Source organism: Centroberyx gerrardi, chromosome 4, assembly GCF_048128805.1.
Source record: "Centroberyx gerrardi isolate f3 chromosome 4, fCenGer3.hap1.cur.20231027, whole genome shotgun sequence".
Lineage (NCBI taxonomy): Eukaryota > Metazoa > Chordata > Actinopteri > Beryciformes > Berycidae > Centroberyx > Centroberyx gerrardi.
Window position 1 is genome coordinate 5,741,558 of NC_136000.1, and position 19,700 is coordinate 5,761,257.

The 19,700-nt window shown below is 43.3% G+C and overlaps 1 protein-coding gene across 1 annotated transcript in view; it reads left to right on the forward strand.

The window, feature by feature from the left end:
• Window positions 1–19,700, forward strand: part of lrriq1 (leucine-rich repeats and IQ motif containing 1) — a 37,627-nt gene that overhangs the window by 2,836 nt on the left and 15,091 nt on the right. Inside the window, exons 5-18 of the mRNA XM_078283035.1 lie at window positions 55–263; window positions 1,140–1,214; window positions 1,764–2,525; window positions 3,135–3,224; window positions 3,309–3,728; window positions 4,655–4,807; window positions 5,095–5,245; window positions 5,927–6,120; window positions 7,002–7,129; window positions 7,500–7,573; window positions 8,202–8,295; window positions 12,450–12,629; window positions 17,264–17,740; window positions 18,713–18,896. Coding sequence (XP_078139161.1) covers window positions 55–263; window positions 1,140–1,214; window positions 1,764–2,525; window positions 3,135–3,224; window positions 3,309–3,728; window positions 4,655–4,807; window positions 5,095–5,245; window positions 5,927–6,120; window positions 7,002–7,129; window positions 7,500–7,573; window positions 8,202–8,295; window positions 12,450–12,629; window positions 17,264–17,740; window positions 18,713–18,896 — 3,191 coding nt within the window. The remainder of the gene's footprint in view (window positions 1–54; window positions 264–1,139; window positions 1,215–1,763; window positions 2,526–3,134; window positions 3,225–3,308; window positions 3,729–4,654; window positions 4,808–5,094; window positions 5,246–5,926; window positions 6,121–7,001; window positions 7,130–7,499; window positions 7,574–8,201; window positions 8,296–12,449; window positions 12,630–17,263; window positions 17,741–18,712; window positions 18,897–19,700) is intronic.

The following is a 19,700-nucleotide window of genomic DNA, read 5'->3' on the forward strand; positions in this document are numbered from 1 at the left end:
ATTCAACCGATGACAAGGTTGAATGAGGTTTTTAAGTTTTTATCCTTGTTACAGATGAAGTTGAAGGAGATGAATATTTGGAGCGTTTGGCAGTGGAACTGAGGGCCCATGAGAGCTCCGTGAAAGAAGAGGAGGAGAAGAAACGCACTGAATACCAGGCGGAGCGAGAGAAGCGACAGCGTGAGGAGAGAGAGGAGGAGCAAAGGAGACTCAGGGAAAGAGACTTTGAGGAGGAGCTGAGGAAGATAGAGGAGGCAGAGAAGGTGAGACGGTTCTGGACTCCCTTAAGGTATAACTTGGCATTTTGAATTTGGCCTAGTTATTCTTAAAGGAATACACTAATTTTTGGGGAGATTGGCCTGTTGATCAACTTATCCGTTAAGTGATGAAAACATAGACACCAAAATCATCCATGTGTCCCTGGTAGATCATACTAGCACTATCCCAAAGTAAGAAGACTGACCTTATATGCCTGTAGATTCATAATTTAAAAAAAATGAAATGTCGTTAAGTCAATATAGCTGATTTAGCCAGGTTTACTTTTGGAACTATTTCAGGTGAGCAACCATGTATTCATCCGCTGCGTAGTGATTAAAAAAATTATTCTCCCACTGACACTTTTCTCATTGGGGAAGAAGGTTACTACATTTGTCCTTTAGTTTTATTTCCTGGCATGTGAGCATTGCTGGCATTCCTCACTGAAACCAAGGGGTGCAGTCAGCTTAAAAGGGGATCAGGGTGGCATAGTGATTAGACAAACCGACCACCTGAGCAAGCATCCGTCCTGCTGCAGTGTCCTTGAGCAAGACACTCAATCCCTACCATCTCAAGCTGAGCCTGACACCTCTGACCTCTCTGAGGAGGGGGCAAGCGAAAAGTCAAATTTCTTCTTTGGAAGTTCAATAGAGTAAAAATAATGGATTAGATGTAGAAACCTTTTCCCCCCATGTGACACGTGTGTGGTAAAGAAAAATAACCAACAGAAAATTCAAAATATCAAGCTGTTCCTTTAAATCAGCTCACTTTTCCTCATAGCCTGATGCGACACATCCATTTATCATCAATGTTCTAAAAATATAAAATGATATAAAGGTATACCATTATTATCTTATTATTTTGTTATTGCTTTCTGTATCCAGCTCTGTCAGAAAGATGTTGAGATGACAGAGAAGAGGGCTCAGGACAAACTTGAACAGGAGTTGCTGCAGCAACAGGTTTGTCTGAATTCTGTTGTTCCTTTTTCTGCTAAATGTCCAACCGGTTAACTGTTAAAGGAGCTCTGGGAGTCCCAAGCAAAATTAATAATAGTTTAAATTCAGCATTATCTCACGAACTATTGATTGGCACAATGAGAGCATGCATAAGAATTAATATTTGTTAATAGTTGTCTGTACTAAATCATATTTTACAGCAAAAATCTTCTCACATGCAGCTTCCTGGGTCAAAATCTCAAATCAATTGGGTAACAATATGAACAAAGCCTAATGCATGCGTGCTGATAGCTCCATATTCTACCTTTAGTCAAGTCAAACTTTATTTATATGGCAGATTTTATCCATAAACAGCTCAATGTGCTTCACAGAAAAGTATTAAAAATAATAGTAAGAAAGTAATAAAATAGCAATAGAAGAAATACATACACAACATAAGATAAAAAAAAAATAATAATTTACTGAATGGGCTTTTGGTAGTGTTCAAATGTATCTCAATGAAATGAGACAACTTGCTTTGTTGTAACTCTAGTGACTCTCTGTACCAACTAGGAGCTGATCAGCAACCTACAAAGACAGGTGGAGGAGGAGAGGAGGAGGGAAGAGGAGGAGAGGAAAAACAGGGAGGAGGAAGAGAAGAGAAGGAAGGAAGAGGAGAGAAAAACAAAGGAGGAAGAGAAGAGGAAAAGGCAGGAGGAGGAGAAGAAAAAGAGGGAGGAGAGTAAGAAGAGGAAAAAGGAGGAGGAGGAAAATAGAAAAATGGCAGAGGAGAGAAAAAAGATGGAGGCGGAGAGGAGGAAGATGGAGGAAGAGGTGAAGAGAAAGGAGGAGGAAGAGGAAAACAGAAAAAGAGAAGAAGAACTAAGACTCAAGGAAGAGGAGGAGAGGAGAAAGAAGGAAAAGGATGAGAGGGAAAAGAGGGATGAGGAAGCAAAGAGAAGGAAGGAAGAGGAGAGAATAACGATGGAGGCAGAGAGGAAGAAGATGGAGGAAGAGACAAGAAGAAACGAGGAAGAGGAAAACAGAAAAAGAGAAGAAGAAATAAGACTCAAGGAAGAGGAGAGGAAAAAGAGGGATGAGGAAGAGAAGAGAAAGAGGGAGAAGGAAATCAGAAAAAGAGAAGTAGAAATACGACTCAAGGAAGAGGAGAGAAAAACAGAGGATGGAGAGAAGAGGAAGAGGCAGGAGGAGGAGAACAAAAAGAGGGAGGAGGAGAAAAACAGAAAAAGAGAAGTAGAAATACGACTCAAGGAAGAGGAGGAGAGGAAAAAGAGGGATGAGGAAGAGAAGACAAAGAGGGAGAAGGAAATCAGAAAAAGAGAAGAAGAAATACGACTCAAGGAAGAGGAGAGAAAAACAGAGGATGGAGAGAAGAGGAAGAGGCAGGAGGAGGAGAACAAAAAGAGGGAGGAGGAGAAAAACAGAAAAAGAGAAGTAGAAATACGACTCAAGGAAGAGGAGGAGAGGAAAAAGAGGGATGAGGAAGAGAAGAGAAAGCGGGAGAAGGAAATCAGAAAAAGAGAAGAAGAAATACGACTCAAGGAAGAGGAGAGAAAAACAGAGGATGGAGAGAAGAAGAGGCAGGAGGAAGAGAACAAAAAGAGGGAGGAGGAGAAAAACAGAAAAAGAGAAGTAGAAATACGACTCAAGGAAGAGGAGGAGAGGAAAAAGAGGGATGAGGAAGAGAAGAGAAAGAGGGAGAAGGAAATCGGAAAAAGAGAAGAAAGAAGACCCAAGGAAGAGGAGGAGAGGAAAAAGAGGGATGAGGAAGAGAAGAGAAAGAGGGAGAAGGAAATCGGAAAAAGAGAAGAAGAAAGAAGACCCAAAGAAGAGGAGGAGAGGAAAAAGAGGGATGAGGAAGAGAAGAGAAAGAGGGAGAAGGAAATCGGAAAAAGAGAAGTAGAAATACGACTCAGGGAAGAGGAGGAGAGGAAAAAGAGGGATGAGGAAGAGAAGAGAAAGAGGGAGGAGGAAATCGGAAAAAGAGAAGAAGAAAGAAGACCCAAGGAAGAGGAGGAGAGGAAAAAGAGGGATGAGGAAGAGAAGAGAAAGCGGGAGAAGGAAATCGGAAAAAGAGAAGTAGAAATACGACTCAAGGAAGAGGAGGAGAGGAAAAAGAGCATGGTGGAGGATCAGGGAAAGGAGGAGAGGGAAAGAGAAAACGAAAGCCTGGAACCTCAGAACGGGAAAAAGAAAACGGAGGACGGAGGAGACTCCACCGAAACCCCCGGTCAGAAAAGCAGACACGCCTCCATGTGCGAGACTGTGAATGCAGAAGATCCAGCCGCTTCCAGCTCTTCACCCATGTGCCTGCCGGAGCGCACGGAGCACAGGAGGCTGTCCTGGATGAGGGACTGCACCCCCTGGTCCAAACTGTCCCTCCAGAACAGGAGGAAGCAGAGGGGACCGGCCCGGAGTCGGAGAGGGGCGAGGAGGCCCGCGGAGGCCGGTGGCGGCCTGCCGCCTCTCTGCCCGGACGCTCTGCTTCGGTCCAGAGGCTGCAAGTCCCCGCAAGAGGTAACCTTCGTACGAGCGGTGAGCCGTGACACAGCCGCGCTGGAACAAACCCCCCTTCACAGTGCAGGTTGTTTTTGAAGAATGAAATAGTTTGGAGCACTGAAATGTAGGGTAAATGTGTGATACAATAATAATTACAGAGCATTCATTGAGTTACAAAGTGCTTTTCAGGATAACTAAAAATGTGAGCAATACATAAAAATGTGTACAAGAAACATATAAGAAAACAACATAAATGCGCATAATAATTAAAGACTAAAAACAGAACACAGATCATAGCTCAAGTAAAAGCAAGACTAAATAGTGCATTTTGAAAGAGCCTGATCTTGTTGGGCAGGTCATTGACTAGAAATATTCAATTCAATTTCAATTCAACTTTATTTATATATAGCGCTTTACACACAACACAGTTGATCCAAAGTGCTTTACAACACACACAGAGGAAAACAAAACAAAAGAAGGAGACAAACACAATAGAAGAGGAGAAAAGATCAGAGTGAATGATAAATAATGATGATAATAATAAATAGTGAAGGCACATGGTCACACAGAGCCCAAGTGACAACACAGACCTACAGAGACTCCAGGAAAAATACCTGAGCTGGTTAAGTTAAGTTAGGCACAGTTAAAAGCTAGTGAGTAGAAGTATGTTTTAAGATGACTCTTGAAGATCTCAATAGTGGGGGAGAATCGGATGGTGGGAGGAAGAGAATTCCATAGTTTTGGGGCAGCGATAGAGAAGGCCCTGTCCCCATAACACTTAGTCCTGGATCTCGGGACAGACAGAAGTCTTAAAGTCTTAAAGTCTTAAAGTCTTAAATATACTTTCCAAAAGTCTTGTTTTGTGTGCTTCTAGAGTCTCTATCCCCCTTCCCTGTGCCAACACTAAACCCTGAACCCTGAGTCGACCTCCGTCTCTGCTTCAGGTGACCACAGTGAGGCTGGAGGACCTGCCTGGCTGCAGCCTGCCCTCTCCTGCCCAGTGTCCCCAGCTTCGCTCCCTCACCCTCAGACGCTGCGGCCTCAAAGCCCTGGACGGGGTCAGCCGGTTCCCACAGCTCTGCTACGTCGACGTACAGGTGGATGCTAGGTCCATGTATAATGTGTTATCATTGCCATTTTTTGTGCATTGTTTTACAGGGACATTAGATAATCTATGACCCTCATGGGGGGGATTGGGAGTATCTTGAAATTCCAATGGGCGGGTTTTTGTTCCAAAACAGTGTGCAGGCCGACAATTGAGTTTCGAAAGCCAGAAATCTTAGCACTTTGCCAAGTAGTTGTTGAGTCATTGGTATTGATCAACAAACCTGTCAACTCCCTGTTTATGGTCATATATTATGGTCTTGCATTGTTTTTTTCGCAGGAAAATGACATCACGTTTGTGGACTGTGAAAACATGGCCAGTTTACGAGTTCTTCGACTTGGCCGCAACCGGCTGACATCCATCCATGGTTTGAGTGGTGCTGACAATCTGGATGTTCTGGAGCTCTCATACAACTCCATCACCCGCATTGGTGAGACCTGCCAAAATTCACTAAATCCCATGAAACATTCATGAGATATTTATAATATTAGTCTTAAAATGAAATATTGGATTAAATAGGAAAGTGTGTTGTCACTGACATATTTGGAAAAAAGATTTTTAAGGCCAAGTGACTGTTAGAAAGTGTTATGAGAGATCTCCAGGTGTTGGTGATTTGTATTGTTTCTGATTAACTACACTTCCTGGTTAGTCGTGTCTTTGGACTGTGCATGTAGGGGCTTTGGATGTTCCGTAGAGCTTGACGAGCCTAACCCAGCTCCAGACATGTCTGCAGTGGTCCACAAGAGGGCAGCATCTGTCCTCTTTTCCAGCCCTGCATTCCATTCACTGTACCACAATATGTATTGAAATGTGACTTAGTTACTTTACTAAACCTGAGGCTAAAGTCATGAATAGATATTGGCCAGGGAAGAGGATAAACGCATTCAGTTGTACATTCAGCCTTTACTGAAACATTTTGTCTTGGCTCACCTTCTAAAATCGAATCATCAACTCATATCATATGTATAGGGGACCTTTTTTGGACTGTCTCATTTCAACTTGAGTCTTAAGAGATGCTTATACTCTTTGTATGTAATTTATATGCAGACTCACCCCAAACTGTTTTTCAATCTGAATAAGTGACTGCTTTTTTTTTTTCTCTTATTGCTAGCTGGCCTGGAGTCTATGAAGAGACTGCAGAGGTTATCAGTGGACCACAACCAGCTGATCAGCACCAAAGGACTGAGGGAGGTGTACACACTCCTCCACCTGGACTGCTCACACAACCACCTGACCAGCGTGGAGGGCCTGGAGAACTGCGCTCTGCTCAGCACACTGGACGTGAGAGCCAACAGCCTCACTGAGGTAGAAACGACTGCAGCAGCTAACTGAATGGGTTTATTCACCAATACACTGGATCTGATGTAACTATACCTTGTGCTATTTTAGGGAGAGGGCCTATGTAGAAAACTGATGTTAGAGGGAGAGGAGGGTGGGTGAGAGCAGATTTGTTTTTGGGGTTATCAGGCTCACACCTCCCATCACATGTGTTTCATTGAATTAAGCCCATGATAGCTCCTAAAGGCTCAATAGGGGACGTCCTTGTGGTTCAGTTGGCTAAGTTGGCTAAGGCGCATACCGTGTGCCTCCTGGGTTGGAGTCTGGCCAGAGACCTTTGTCCCAGGTCGTCCCCCTCTCTCTCTCTCCCTTCCTTTCTGGTCTCTCGCCACTGTAAATTGTACAACAAAGCAAAAAAATAATCTTTAAAAAAGGCTCAACAGTTACACAAATCTAGGCTCTCTGCAGGAAATAGTCTTGCAGAGAATGGACAATTTCTGAAGCACATTGTCATGTTTCTTTGGGAGACTAACTCACTGGTAATTGCTCAATAAGGTAAAGTCAAGAAAAAGTTGCATCAGGATGAAAAAAAAAATATTCCCTCTAAATTACATTCGCTCTGATCCGCATTACACACACATACAATAATACATATGAACAAAAGTATTATTGTTAAGACAGTAAATCTCCAGTACTTCCAAAGGCACCGCGGAGTCCCAGCAGAGCTCCACTCGTGGCCGACGCTGGTGACTCTAACCACAGCCGGACTAAAACAACTGACAGTGATGGACGGGGTCAGTTAGTCACCGCCGGACCAGCAGCTGTAGTGTTAGCTGTCAGTAAAGAGAGTGTAGCCCCCAGCGTGACTGGTTTACACTGACGACTTCTTAACCCTGTCTATCCGTCAGGCCCCCGGTCTGAAGAACCAGGTCCTCCTCAGAGAGCTGCATCTGGACGACAACAGCATCTCCTCCCTGCAGGGCCTCGCTGCCTGCTGGCTCCCCCTCCTGCACCACCTCTCCCTGGCCCAAAACAGGTATATTCCTCAAATAATACTTGATGTTTTTCTTCGCCTAACGCCTGGTTTTTGATAGAAATACCAAGAAGTAAACATCTTTTCTGCTGCAGAAAAAAATAAACAGGTAACTGCAATTTGGGCTTTTTTTTTCTTTTTCTTACTTGGTTTATGTTCATTAATGGTTTTGAGTGAGTTTCATGACTGCTGCGCCCTTAAAACCTGTTAAAACTTAACCGTATAATTTCAGAAATACATGGGTATCAGTGTTGTCTGTCAACAGCGATATGAATATTAACTAAAGCAATATTATAGTTATTTTGAAAGAACTGTAAGTCTCTTTTTCATATGTTTTTGTCAGGGTTACCATGTGTCTTTCTGTGTTTCTCAGCATTACCCAGCTGCCCTCCATGTCTGATTGTGTGTCGCTAGTGAATCTGGATCTCCGACACAACTGCCTGTCAGGTAACGGGTTGTCTCGATTAAACAAATCATGAATCAGCTTTTCTCATCAGAAAGGAAGGCCAGCTTCTAGTTTGCGTGAAACTTGCGGACAAATTCAAAACTTGTGTTGTTAAGCAGCGTCGCAAACCCTTAGAACCCATCTTCTCTCTGTTGCTGGCTTTCCCACCAGTATGTGACAACCACAGCCCTCTGTTTTGTTAAACACATTCAGACACTGAAAATTCAGCTTAACCATTCTCAGTTCTCATTGCATTCCATTTGTATTCACACAGGCCTTCTCCCTCTCCGCTCCCCTACTCCCACTCAGCCACAGATTGATTTCACTTAACCAGAGATGTTACAATAGCCATAAATTTACATGCGCCTAACTTCATTTTAGGCGTAAACGCTTACGATTCCATCTATTTTATAGAACGCCGCTGCCTTCATTTTGGCTCCCCGCCAGCGGTCGAGGTATATGACTCGATGGAAATAATATACATAAGGTCACGCGTCTCTGAAACGCATCTCCATTCATTTCATCCAATTGATATAGCTCCCCGTGACAAGATTAGACACCAGTGAAAGTGAGGAATATGCTGGAAAATAGACAGTGACAAGGGAAGTTATTTTTCTGCTTCTTGCTCAGAGCTGAGGAGTGTGTGTGAGAGTCTGGAGGGATGTCCACTCCTGAGAGAGATCCACCTCACCGGGAATCCTCTGCAGCAGGAGAGCGGCTGGAGGTGAGGATGATGATGCCAGCGTGCTGGGTGGGGGAGGTGGAGCGATTTACGGGGACTCGTGTTTTTTCAGGATCACAATCCATTGTAATTTAATCTGTATGCAGCCTCTAGTATGACATATCAGGCAGAGCAGTTATAAAAAGTTGATTTGAATGCACCCGCTGCTCTCTAATTTTCTGGATGTCTGTTCACCTCTGCATGTCTAACATGTTCTTCTCTGCAATACCTACTACACAGATTCAAAACAAGATACTGTAGGTATGATTTTCCATAGTTCTTTCTTTATGTAATTTTTTGGAAAAAAATCAAGGAGATTAGCGACAATTTTGGCTTCCTTTGCTCTGGAATATCACTAGCTGTGATGGATGTTCAAAGGAACATACCAGTGAAAAGCCAATATTCCTTTGTCACAAAATCGGTCCATTGGCTAAAGCAGTCTAAACATTCCAGCAGAACGCAGGCCTTCCTGTCCACTTCCTTGGATTAGCACCGTGATCCGCGTCCGCTATTGGATTACGCCGACGTGCCACCGACATCCGTGCGCACGTACGGCGCACTAAGTGCCTATGATTTCCAAAATATTGATACAACAGAAAAATCAATTATCTTTTCAGTGTCAGTTTGCTCATTCACTTACAGCGCCAAAATATTTTCCTCGTGTCCCCGATAAGTCAGTTGCAATGAGATGATATGAAAAATATGCGAAGGCCATTTATATTCTTCATACTTCTTACAGCCCGTCATGAACGATGATGTCAGCTGTTACAGGTTCGGGAAGTTATTTGGCGTTGTTTCAGAGTTACTCACACCCGTTTAAGTCACCGAGCCTCATCAAGCAAAATATCCATAATGTTGACCTGCATCCAAAATATGAAAAAGTACACTCTGTTTGCCCCCAAACAAAAGCTCACATCTATAATCTTAGGGCCTTAATGTTTCTGTTTGAGAAAATTCTTTTATGAGGTGTTTATCTAACAGTGAAAGTTAAGAGGCTTCAGTGGTCAGTTTGTGGACTGTGAATTTGCACCTTTAAATTGGCCACATCATAACTGAGAATAGTTAATGTGTGTCTACTGAACATGTTGTAATACACTCTTGTTTTGTGTACTGCTGGCCTACTTGGTTCAAACCTGCTGACACTGGGCAAGCAGACTGAGTGTACCTTCATTCATTTATTTTTTATTTTTTATTAATTATAGATTTTCTTGTCGTATTTCCTTATCAACAAAAAAACCCCATATGGGTTACTTTACTTGGACATTTTTTCCATCTTAAGCCTTAACTGAAACACAATCTTAATATTTCATTGAACTTTACCTAACCTCCAGTGCCAACAGTGGAATTAACCTCCTGTATTTCCCCGCTCATGCCCTGGCCCTTTCATCCCAGGCCAGTGATAACACCAGCTAAATTAAAGCACCAAAAGGCTAGCGCTAAGAATTACACTCGCTGTGAGCAGCCCCTGATCCAGGAGAAGGGGAAGAAGAAAGCACTGGGCCTGATTAATCAGGCCACTTTAAGAGCCTGTGTTTTGGAGGAAGTCTTCACTAAATGAAATACGGGCCTGTGTTCCTGCAGGCAGGAGGAGGAGAACGCCGATTGAGGAATGTGAGCCAAGAACAGTGTTTCCCACTAGCAGAGAGGAGGAGGAAATTTATTTCACTTTAGGAAGGTTCAGATGAAAGTCCAACTATAGGTAATGTAGATATAGCTGCACGGAAAGACAAAGAGTTCCACAGCATCCCAGTTGTGCTTTTTTTCTCATAAGTGTGAGGCCCAGACTCTGTGAAGCGTACTTAAAAGAGCATTTTGCAAAATAATGACTTTCAGTTACTCGGTTAAAATTTGTGCCCTCAATCCATTTTTTTTGACAGCCTTGACAAATACAATTTAGTAACATTCTTATAGAAGAAATGTCATTGTTAAGAAGAGAGCATGAAAACTGTCTCTACTACAGAGATGGCATGGAGTCCATAATAAGCTACAAATCAAGTCAAATTCCTCGGCTTTCTGAAACCAGCAAAACTCAATCTCCCCAGTTCTTTAATGAGAATCATCCATTGTAAACATCAACAACTCACGGCACCTAATTATTATGTACGTAGGTCTACGCTATGTTCTCCCGAGTGCGTCTAAGTGGCGTCCATTTCTGAATTTAATTACACTCCCCACCTCAATGAGCTCATGTAACGATCAAAAGGTCCTATTTGGGTTTGGAGCTTCATTTGAAGACAGCCAGCCAGACAACATGCCTGTAGGGTTGGAATCCAATCCTGATCTGTGTCGGAGAGACCAAGTGGGCCACATCAAAACCCTGTTACTCTGACAGTACACAGATCCGTCCCTCTGCGGTCATGTCTTTGTCTTGGGGTGGTGGTCGGGTCGGGAAAAATCTGCCTGCTACTGGCATCGAGTATGGACCATTTATTTGGCTCTAAATTCTTTACAAGCATCTGAACAAAAGGAGTCAAGGTCCGATCCTGAATTGAAGACTTTCTCTCTCGTCTTGATTGACTGTGGTACAAGGACTAAGAGTATGAGACGGTGAAAACATTACTGCAAAATGGAGCTGTGTTTTGAGTAATCCAGCAAGACCTACCCGTCAAAGAATCTATTATAGCCATATCATCGGTAAATCACTAGAAGATACAGGTAAAGAGATATAAAATAAGAAATACTCAAATATATACAAAAAATCACACATTTTGAATCCACGTGAATGAGTGAAATGAAAGGTTTGCTCCAGCCATAATGCTTTATCCTCCTCTTTTTTTTAAGATTTAAGATCACACGGTGCTTCAGGAATCAATTTTGAAAAACCCAGTTGTTCGAATTGTTAAAAAAAATTGACTTTGTAGCCTGAGGACTTGTATTTCCTTAGATTTTATTGTTGCCTTTCCCCAGCGTCCCATGGAGTTTCCAGTTCCACATTTTCCCACTGAACACGGACCGCATTTGGCCGATGCTCCGCTGGCCGATGCTTTGCGTCTGTTTCTCTGGCAGATAGTTGGGATTCCTCAGCTTGTACATCCTTAGCCTCAGGCAACGGTTACCTCTCCCCCAGACTCCCAGTAATTCAGGGCTCCCCTCCACTTTTAAGGCTGCTACTACCTAACACATGCTATTTGGTGGAGGCCTCTATCCAAAGCCATGAGTGTACGTCTTTAGTATACAAGATAAAAGATACAATACTGTTTATTGTCCCGAAATGAATTCAGTTTGGAAGACCAGCACAAAGCACATTGTGCGTCATACACAACAGTGGAGAACATACGACAATTTCACCAATCCACAGAGTTTACAGTTAAATTATCAATCTGGTCAGCCTAGAAAAATGAAGTGTAGAGTGTACTCAGCATATAAAACAACAAGTAGCATGGGCGGCCACAGTGGGAGTCGAACCTTTGCCAAAACATTATTGAGAAATAACATAAATTAATGACTTGCGAAGCTTGTGAACTGGCTGTCTGTCTGGGAACTTGGGTGGAACTTGGGATTACTGTCAGCCAAATGCTGGTGAAGTTTTGCTGTGGCTGGTTAGTTTTGCCTACTTTTCCAGCCACTTTGATAAGTAACCAACCAGTTAGTAGGTAACCATAGAGGCTTTGCAGTTGCATCACAAATCTCCTAGCAAACACAGCTGGTGCCATTATGGAGGGACAGTGGAGACTTTCCTTGAAATTGCTATTGGGTTTCAGATGGACAGTATTACTGTGAACATGCTGACATCAGTGCCTGTACTGCTTTCAGACTGAACTGCTTGAATAAAGGCCTAACACAACGCAGATGCTAGCGCAGTCAATGTCCAATTCTGATACCACAACTAATCAGCGTCTGTGTTTGAATCTGGTTTTATAACGTATCAAACCAGCCGGCATCCGTAACAAACAGCTGCATGAATTAATAAATTCATAAATAAAAGGAAACATGAAGTATCATGATGTTGTCTGGAGATTCAGTGAAATTAAGTAAAAAAAAAGATGTAAAATTCTATTTGAGTCTTGTCTGAAAATGTGTTTGTTTAACACTGAAGTAGGTCACTTTTAGACTTTTTTTTTTTGACTGCACTAATATTATGGTATCTAAATAATGAGGTCATTAGAACATTGCCTTAGTGACTGCTGATATTTTATCCAGCTTGCTGTCCTTCACAGATCCACTCTTCAGAAAGCAGTGCCTGGCCTGAGGGCCATCGATGGCCAGGAGACCATCCCCTCACTATCGCCCCCTGCTGTTGATGGTGGCGGCCTGCCCTCGGACAGCTTCCTAGCCTTCTGTCAGGCGCAGCTTCAGCAGACCCATGATTTACAGCAACAGCACAGCAGGGAGCTCAGGTGAGAGCCAAATGATGGACTACTTGTTGAAGTGTGGATGCGCTGTCAGTGTAGTGTGAATCCAGTGTGGATGAGTGTAGGTCTTATCAGTGATTAGTGTGTGGGTGTGTGGGCAGGGGGATTTAGGACCCCAGAAGTTACTGTTGATCCTTCTGGAGCTGCCATGGGCCTATCCAGCAAAACATCTGTGATGGGAGGTGCTCACTTGTTAACCCCAATAACAAACCCTTTCCTTTGATATCCAAGCCAGGTTTCTACTGTATGTGCTGTAGGTGCTCGTCCTAGTTAGACAGCACAAGAGATAGTTACCTCAGTTCCTCTGTATTGGTAAAGAGAAGTGTGTAAAGGACTGAATTGTGAAACAGCCTGACATGCCTCATGGGTAGGAAGGAGACATCTGCCACGCACTTGCAATGCCATGTGATGTCGGTTGCATGTCTCTCTCTCTCTCTCTTTCTCTCTCTCTCTTATTTTATCATTCACTCTCCTCTATACTATACAGACCAGGGTGTAGTACCAGGTGGGTGGGGTTTGCCTTTTAATACAATTCTGTTTTTAGGTAGGCAAGTCATCACTCAGAGAACAGTGTTTTGGTAGCTTTCAGACATTCTCTGATTGGATCAATTTGGCTGGTGCTAAATATCAATTCATACAAACTCCACCCATCTGGCCTGATCTGACCCGTCCTAGTTAGACAGCACAAGAGATAGTTACCTCAGTTCCTCTGTATTGGTAAAGAGAAGTGTGTAAAGGACTGAATTGTGAAACAGCCTGACATGCCTCATGGGTAGGAAGGAGACATCTGCCACGCACTTGCAATGCCATGTGATGTCGGTTGCATGTCTCTCTCTCTCTCTCTTTCTCTCTCTCTCTTATTTTATCATTCACTCTCCTCTATACTATACAGACCAGGGTGTAGTACCAGGTGGGTGGGGTTTGCCTTTTAATACAATTCTGTTTTTAGGTAGGCAAGTCATCACTCAGAGAACAGTGTTTTGGTAGCTTTCAGACATTCTCTGATTGGATCAATTTGGCTGGTGCTAAATATCAATTCATACAAACTCCACCCATCTGGCCCTTTAAGCAGGGCAAACCGTACGTTGCAAAACAAGAAAAAGTATTTACAAATACTGTTGACCCAGGTCTGATACTATTTAAAGGGTAACTTCGGTATTTGTGTGTGTAACTTCCTGCAACAACTCAACTCTCGCGAGACTTGAGCGAGACTTGGTTACACATAGACCGGATCAAGCGAAAGGTAAAGAAAAACGTTTAATTTCTCTGTAGGGTCCTTTCCATAATGTTGTCAGACTCTTATAATAACAATCTGAGCCTGTCAGTGGCAAAAACAAGAACTTTTAGTGGACGTACATTGACGGTGGGATTTGCCCCGTCGGATTACATTGCAGCTCGTTTCGCGGCTGCCGGCTGAAGCGATCTCGCTCAATACTGGACCAATTTCAAAAATTGTTGTCCCCTTTAGTCACTTAGACACAAAAAGATGGGAAAATAGGGTCCAGGTTGAAAAATACCGAAGTTACCCTTTAAGAAATGATTAATGCCACACAAAATTCCTACTAAAAAATATTTGTCTTTCTGCTAGACACTGCCATCTCTCTAAAGTCTGACGTTCTTTTTCAGTAAAAACAATTGGTGTATCAGTACATGTAATTAATAAAACACATGAAGAAAAGAGAAGAGAAAAAGTTATTACAAAATATGCAGGAGAGAGAAGAAACCCCCAAGCGGCTTATAAAACATATTTCCTCAAAAGAAAAACAGAATCAATACGACAAACCATAAAACGGACTTGCATAAGAAAATATAAATGACAGCAAAACTTATTTACGAGAGGTCGCATTACTCTTTTTGTCTTATGCTGATCAGCCTCTCAGACAGACAGAGATGAACCGGTCAGGAATGTCAGCTATCCTCGTGTTATGTCTGATGCACAGGGCGTAGTGAGCCTAAAGACAACGTCCATCTATTTTCACAAGTCCTTCGATGTCACTGGCCTCCACACACACAGACGCCCCTATGAAAGACGGACCACCAACACTTAAAACAGTGGTCAGCTCTCTGCTTATCTTCGTGACCCTTCCAAATTACGCAGCACAAAAGATGAAACGTGGCGGCGGCTACCCGTACGGGTCACACCAAGGACTCCTATGGCTCGGGGGGCAGCGTGGCGCTCCCTTTGCTTCACCCCTCACTGTGTGCCCTCCAACCCCCCCAGCCCCTGGACAATGGGCCATTCTGGGGGCTTAGCAGGGACCAGCGCAGCCATTTAACCCCTGGCCTGACCTGGTGTCAGACTGAGGTTTAGGGGAGGTGAGGAGAGTGTCGCGAGCCAGTCTGCTGGTGACTGTAAGGTGGGAAACTGTAGGGTTTATTAGGGCTTCACAACGTTTCTGTACAGGGTGTAGGATGGAGGTAGCATACTCTGCTCCACACAAAAATGCCTCCAACTTACATTTACAATTTACTTTTTTGGGAATTTAGCTGACACAACTTACAGTGAGTGCAACAGTAGAATGACAACATTATATGCAACCAACTGTAAGAAGAGCAAACATCAGAGCCACAGCATCCTGACAGTAGAAGTAACAAACATTCCTGTGCCCTAGAGTGATCATGTATGATCTGAAGTTTTTGAGTTGAGTTTTTTTTTTAAGAAGAAAAACGTGTCCACCTTTTCTATTCCTGGCTGCCTTCTGTATTCTCCTTGGATATATACTATATTGCAATGTGGGAGGGTTGTCACAGTTGACAACTACATGTTTCCACAGTCTAGAGAATGCTACAAACCCAGTCTCATATGCCATTTAACAAATGGACACTTGTATCCAAGTACCACCAGTACATAGATATTTAGCATGGGTGGCTCCGTTGGGAACTGAACCCCTAACCCACTGAACTACACAAGACCAGTCTAACCACAAGTAACTGTCATTGACAACTATTTACCCATTGTATATTCAATGGATGCTTTGCCTGTAAGCTTTCATTTATATGGTCAATCAAATTCCATCATTTACTTGGGCATAAGACTCTGGGGCAGCAAACATTCCCTAATCCATTTTCCTTAGCTAAGTTTTCAGCTGATGTTCAACCATCTTAAAGCTCTTAAAGCTTTAAGACGTTTTGCCTTGAGCCAGTGAAGTGTAATATTAGTCCACTCCAACACTGTCAATGGCATCTAGCCTGAGACTGAAGAAACCGTCGTCCGTAAAGCCACCAGAGGCGCTGAAGAAGAGAACTCAAACACTGGCAATCTGCATGAGAAAAAGCAGTGCTGATGTTCACCGTGTTTTTGAACAGATCTTGTCTGCCACATGTTCACCTTAGCTGTTCTTTTGTTTCTTATTGCTTTCCACCTTTGGCCTTCTGTTGGCCGCGCCCATATGACACGCCCACAGGGAATGGCGTATGCCCCCCAAACGTCCCAGACATCATTGAAAAGCCAATTTCAGGCAAATGGGGGGATTTAGGCATGAACACACAGGGTCACAGACAGACAGACACAGACTGATAATGTATATAATATCTATTTATTGTTATTTTGATGTTCAAAAAGTTGCATATTGCAGCTTTAGTATTGTAAAACTTTCTCCCTTCCTTCCTGCCCTCTTATACTAGTGTTATACACTTTCACGGTGACCCTGGAGTGAACCAGCAGGTACAGGGAGGAGGGGGGGGTGGGGGGTCAGTGGGGTCACAGTCCTTTTGGACCTCTCCTCTCCTCTCTCACCCCTGTCCCACTGAGAAGGAAGAGCCGGGCCTTTGTGAGGAAAAAGCTGTAGTACCTAAGGCTACTGGCCTTCCAGACTGGCTGGGTGCTGAAGTGTCTCTGGGCCCTCAGGGTGAAGATACAGAGGTGGGGGGTGGGGGGGAGACAAGCACTGCTAATAGATTCATTAAGTTTCCATTGAGGTGGCTTTGTAGCCACTTGATCCCCTCTATGAAAGAGACATTATATGGTATTAGAGCATGAACACACACACACACACACACACACACACACACTGCACTCTGCTGAGCGTTACCTCAGATGAACCAGTTAAGAATAAGAACTAAATGTAAGCATAATTTGATATTCCATTAATTTGATATTTAATTTTCTTTTGTGGTGCAACAGAATGAAAGGAATTGCACAACAAATTAAGCGTGCTGAATTTAGTTTCTCTAATACTGTTTCATCATAGCCTGCTCCAAACTAAACTACTTTGGACCTCACAGACCTTTATTACAGACCTTTAAGCATTTTGTTAAAATTCCAATGGCTTCCACTCTGTTTATTTGAATGATTCAATTTCGTAGCACTATTCATCTATTTTAGAAAGAAATGTTACTTGAAATTAACACTCAAAAGCTCACATAGCTCACCTTAACATAGCGTTTAGCCATTAGTTGCAAAATTAAATTTGTTTACTTGCCAAACATTTTGTAAAAGTAGAGGTGTGACTTATAAAAGAAAATAGTGGAACAAAATGCTTAATTTCCTTGCTCTATATTGGTAGGATGATCAAATCTGTATTGCACCATCTCCATCTCATTCAGGTTGTAATTTTCTGAAATTTGTGTGTATGTGCATGTGTGTGTGTGTGTGTGTATGTGTGTGTGTGTGTTCACAGCGGTGCGTCGTCTCCTCTGGGTGCTGTGAAGACCTCCTGTCGTCACTTCACTGAGGCTCTGCAGCTGGCTGAGGACCAGAGATTCGCCCATGAATACGGCGACACCACTGTGTCCGACACACACAGGGCCGCAGACCAAACACCACCTGAGGAAACCCTTCACACGGACAGTACCGATGCCACAAAGCTTACCGAGCGCCCTGAAATGGAGTCCCCCGGAAACAGGGAGGCGCACAAGGTTCCAGCACTCAGTCCAACCGGGGACAACGGCAGATCCCGGACTTTTGAGAAGTCAGCAACAGAGAGGCTGCTTGACACGCCTGAGACTGTTACAGTGGGGCCAAAGATGGAGCTAACAGTTAGCAAAGCTAAATCTGGCAGTTCCAGTTCTCACTCCTTGGCAACAAAGGGAAAAAAGACTCCTTCCAATCCCAGAATGGGGCCTATGTCCGATCCTCAAAAGCTGGACCTCAAAAGGTAATGCACCCAATGTCTCTCTCTGAGCCAGTGGCGTCCACTCCTGGGCTGAAAGATATTGACAAAAAATGTAACTTATTATTTGACAGAATATTGCAATTGCAATTTAAACTGCGATTCATATCGTTACAAGTTTTTCTTGTCATACATTTTTTAGAACTTTTTAAAATGTTTAAAGAAAAATGATTTTGTAAAAAAAAAAAAAAAAGAGTTGTCAGTGTGCAGGAGTTACTGAGTTGGAATATGATGAAAGGTTTTCACTACTGTACTGGACCACAGATTACCTGCAGCTCTAACACACCTTCATGTTCAAATCCATTTTGCACGCCCCCTCCCTCTTAAGCAATTCATTGCAGCCTCTGCGATTTGGAAATTGCAAAAGTTCATATTGCAATTTCGATTTATTTTTTGATTAATTGTTCAGCTCTACTCCATTCCAACCACTACATTACAGCAGCTGATTTCACCAATTGGTCCACTTTCCACCAGAGAGGAGGAACCAATCAATGAAATTAGCTGATGTAGTGTTTGGTTGGAATGAAAACCTTGAGACTCTTCCTTGGCACAGGACTGGACACCACTGCCTTAGATGGAACGCTGAATGTACCCCTCTTTTTTTATAATTCTTTTTATAGCACTTCAGCTTTTTATTAGTTTCTGCTGCAGAGCATTTGTCATCATCGGAGCCCCCTCCATGTGATTTACGGCACAAGATGTTGAACATCTTATTCATTTTAACACGCAGCTTCATCATTAACATGCTGCTATCTTTGGGAGGACAATACATCTTTGATATGAAGGGTGGCTCTGGACAGGCTTAAATCCTCCAGAGTCCTGCTCTCCAGATGTTTGTTCAGAAATAAATTCATGTTCTGACAGACGGAGGTGCTATGACATCATGTAAATCCCTCATTGTGTCAGTGTGTGTGTGTGTGTGTGTATTTGTCTGTGTCTGTGTCCTTTTTGGAGCAGTACAGCGGCGGTCATGATTCAGCAGCACTGGAGGAAACACAGACAGAAATGTGGGAACATCAGCCGCCCCCCCACAGCTGAGAAGGGAGGAGGAAGAGGAGGAGATGGAGGAAATGTGGCCTCAGGACCCCCCCGTGTTGAGAGGAGCGTTGTTGGCCTAGATTACGCAGCAACTGTCATCCAGGTAAAAGAATTGGAACTGTCCAACGCTCTTTGTAGCCTGACTCACAGGAGGTTGGCCGTTGGGATAAGGCCTCCGCCAGTTTCAGGCGGAAGCTCCTCCCCTTCTGCTTCCTGTGTGCTGCTCTTTTCATCCCCATCTGTTGTTACAACAAAAACTTAGCCCCTTAAGCAAACCAGCCACAGCCAGCCAGAATTAAGCACATGGCTTAATTCTGGAAGCAGCAGCTCCAGTGACACAGACTTAACCCGCGATCTTGCTTCTGTGATAGCTGGTTAACAAAGTTCTTCAAGAGCCACATATGGCTAAAAAAAACCTTGTTGGTCTCAACAGGTCCAGTGAGCTCCTCTAGAGCAAAGTGTACTCAAGCTTTAATTTAGGGACACCAATTATCAAATTGTGCTTGATGCGTTTATCTTTAAAACTCTTGACACACAGACCCCAGATTACATGTTTTTTTCCATGCGCCTCATGCCATATGTTCCTCCACCAAAACAGTTTCAGGACGGCATTACAGCACCTTGGCTGAAGCCACGCCCCCGATGAGTGTGATTGGTTTAAGAGATGCAAACAATCAAAATTTTTTCCCCCTTATCCTACAACGATAGTGGGTTCCAGACCTTTCTCCTGCGCTGGCACAGCAGTGTGGAGAAAGGTCTGGCCGTGCAAGACCACATCTTTTGTGATCTCTGACATGAATTGAATCAATCAACCTATTAGGTTTATTGGTAAGAGTGATTTATTAATTCAGTTCATCCAATACACTCATTAGAGTTATGTCTATAGGTCGGAACAGTGTAATTCCTT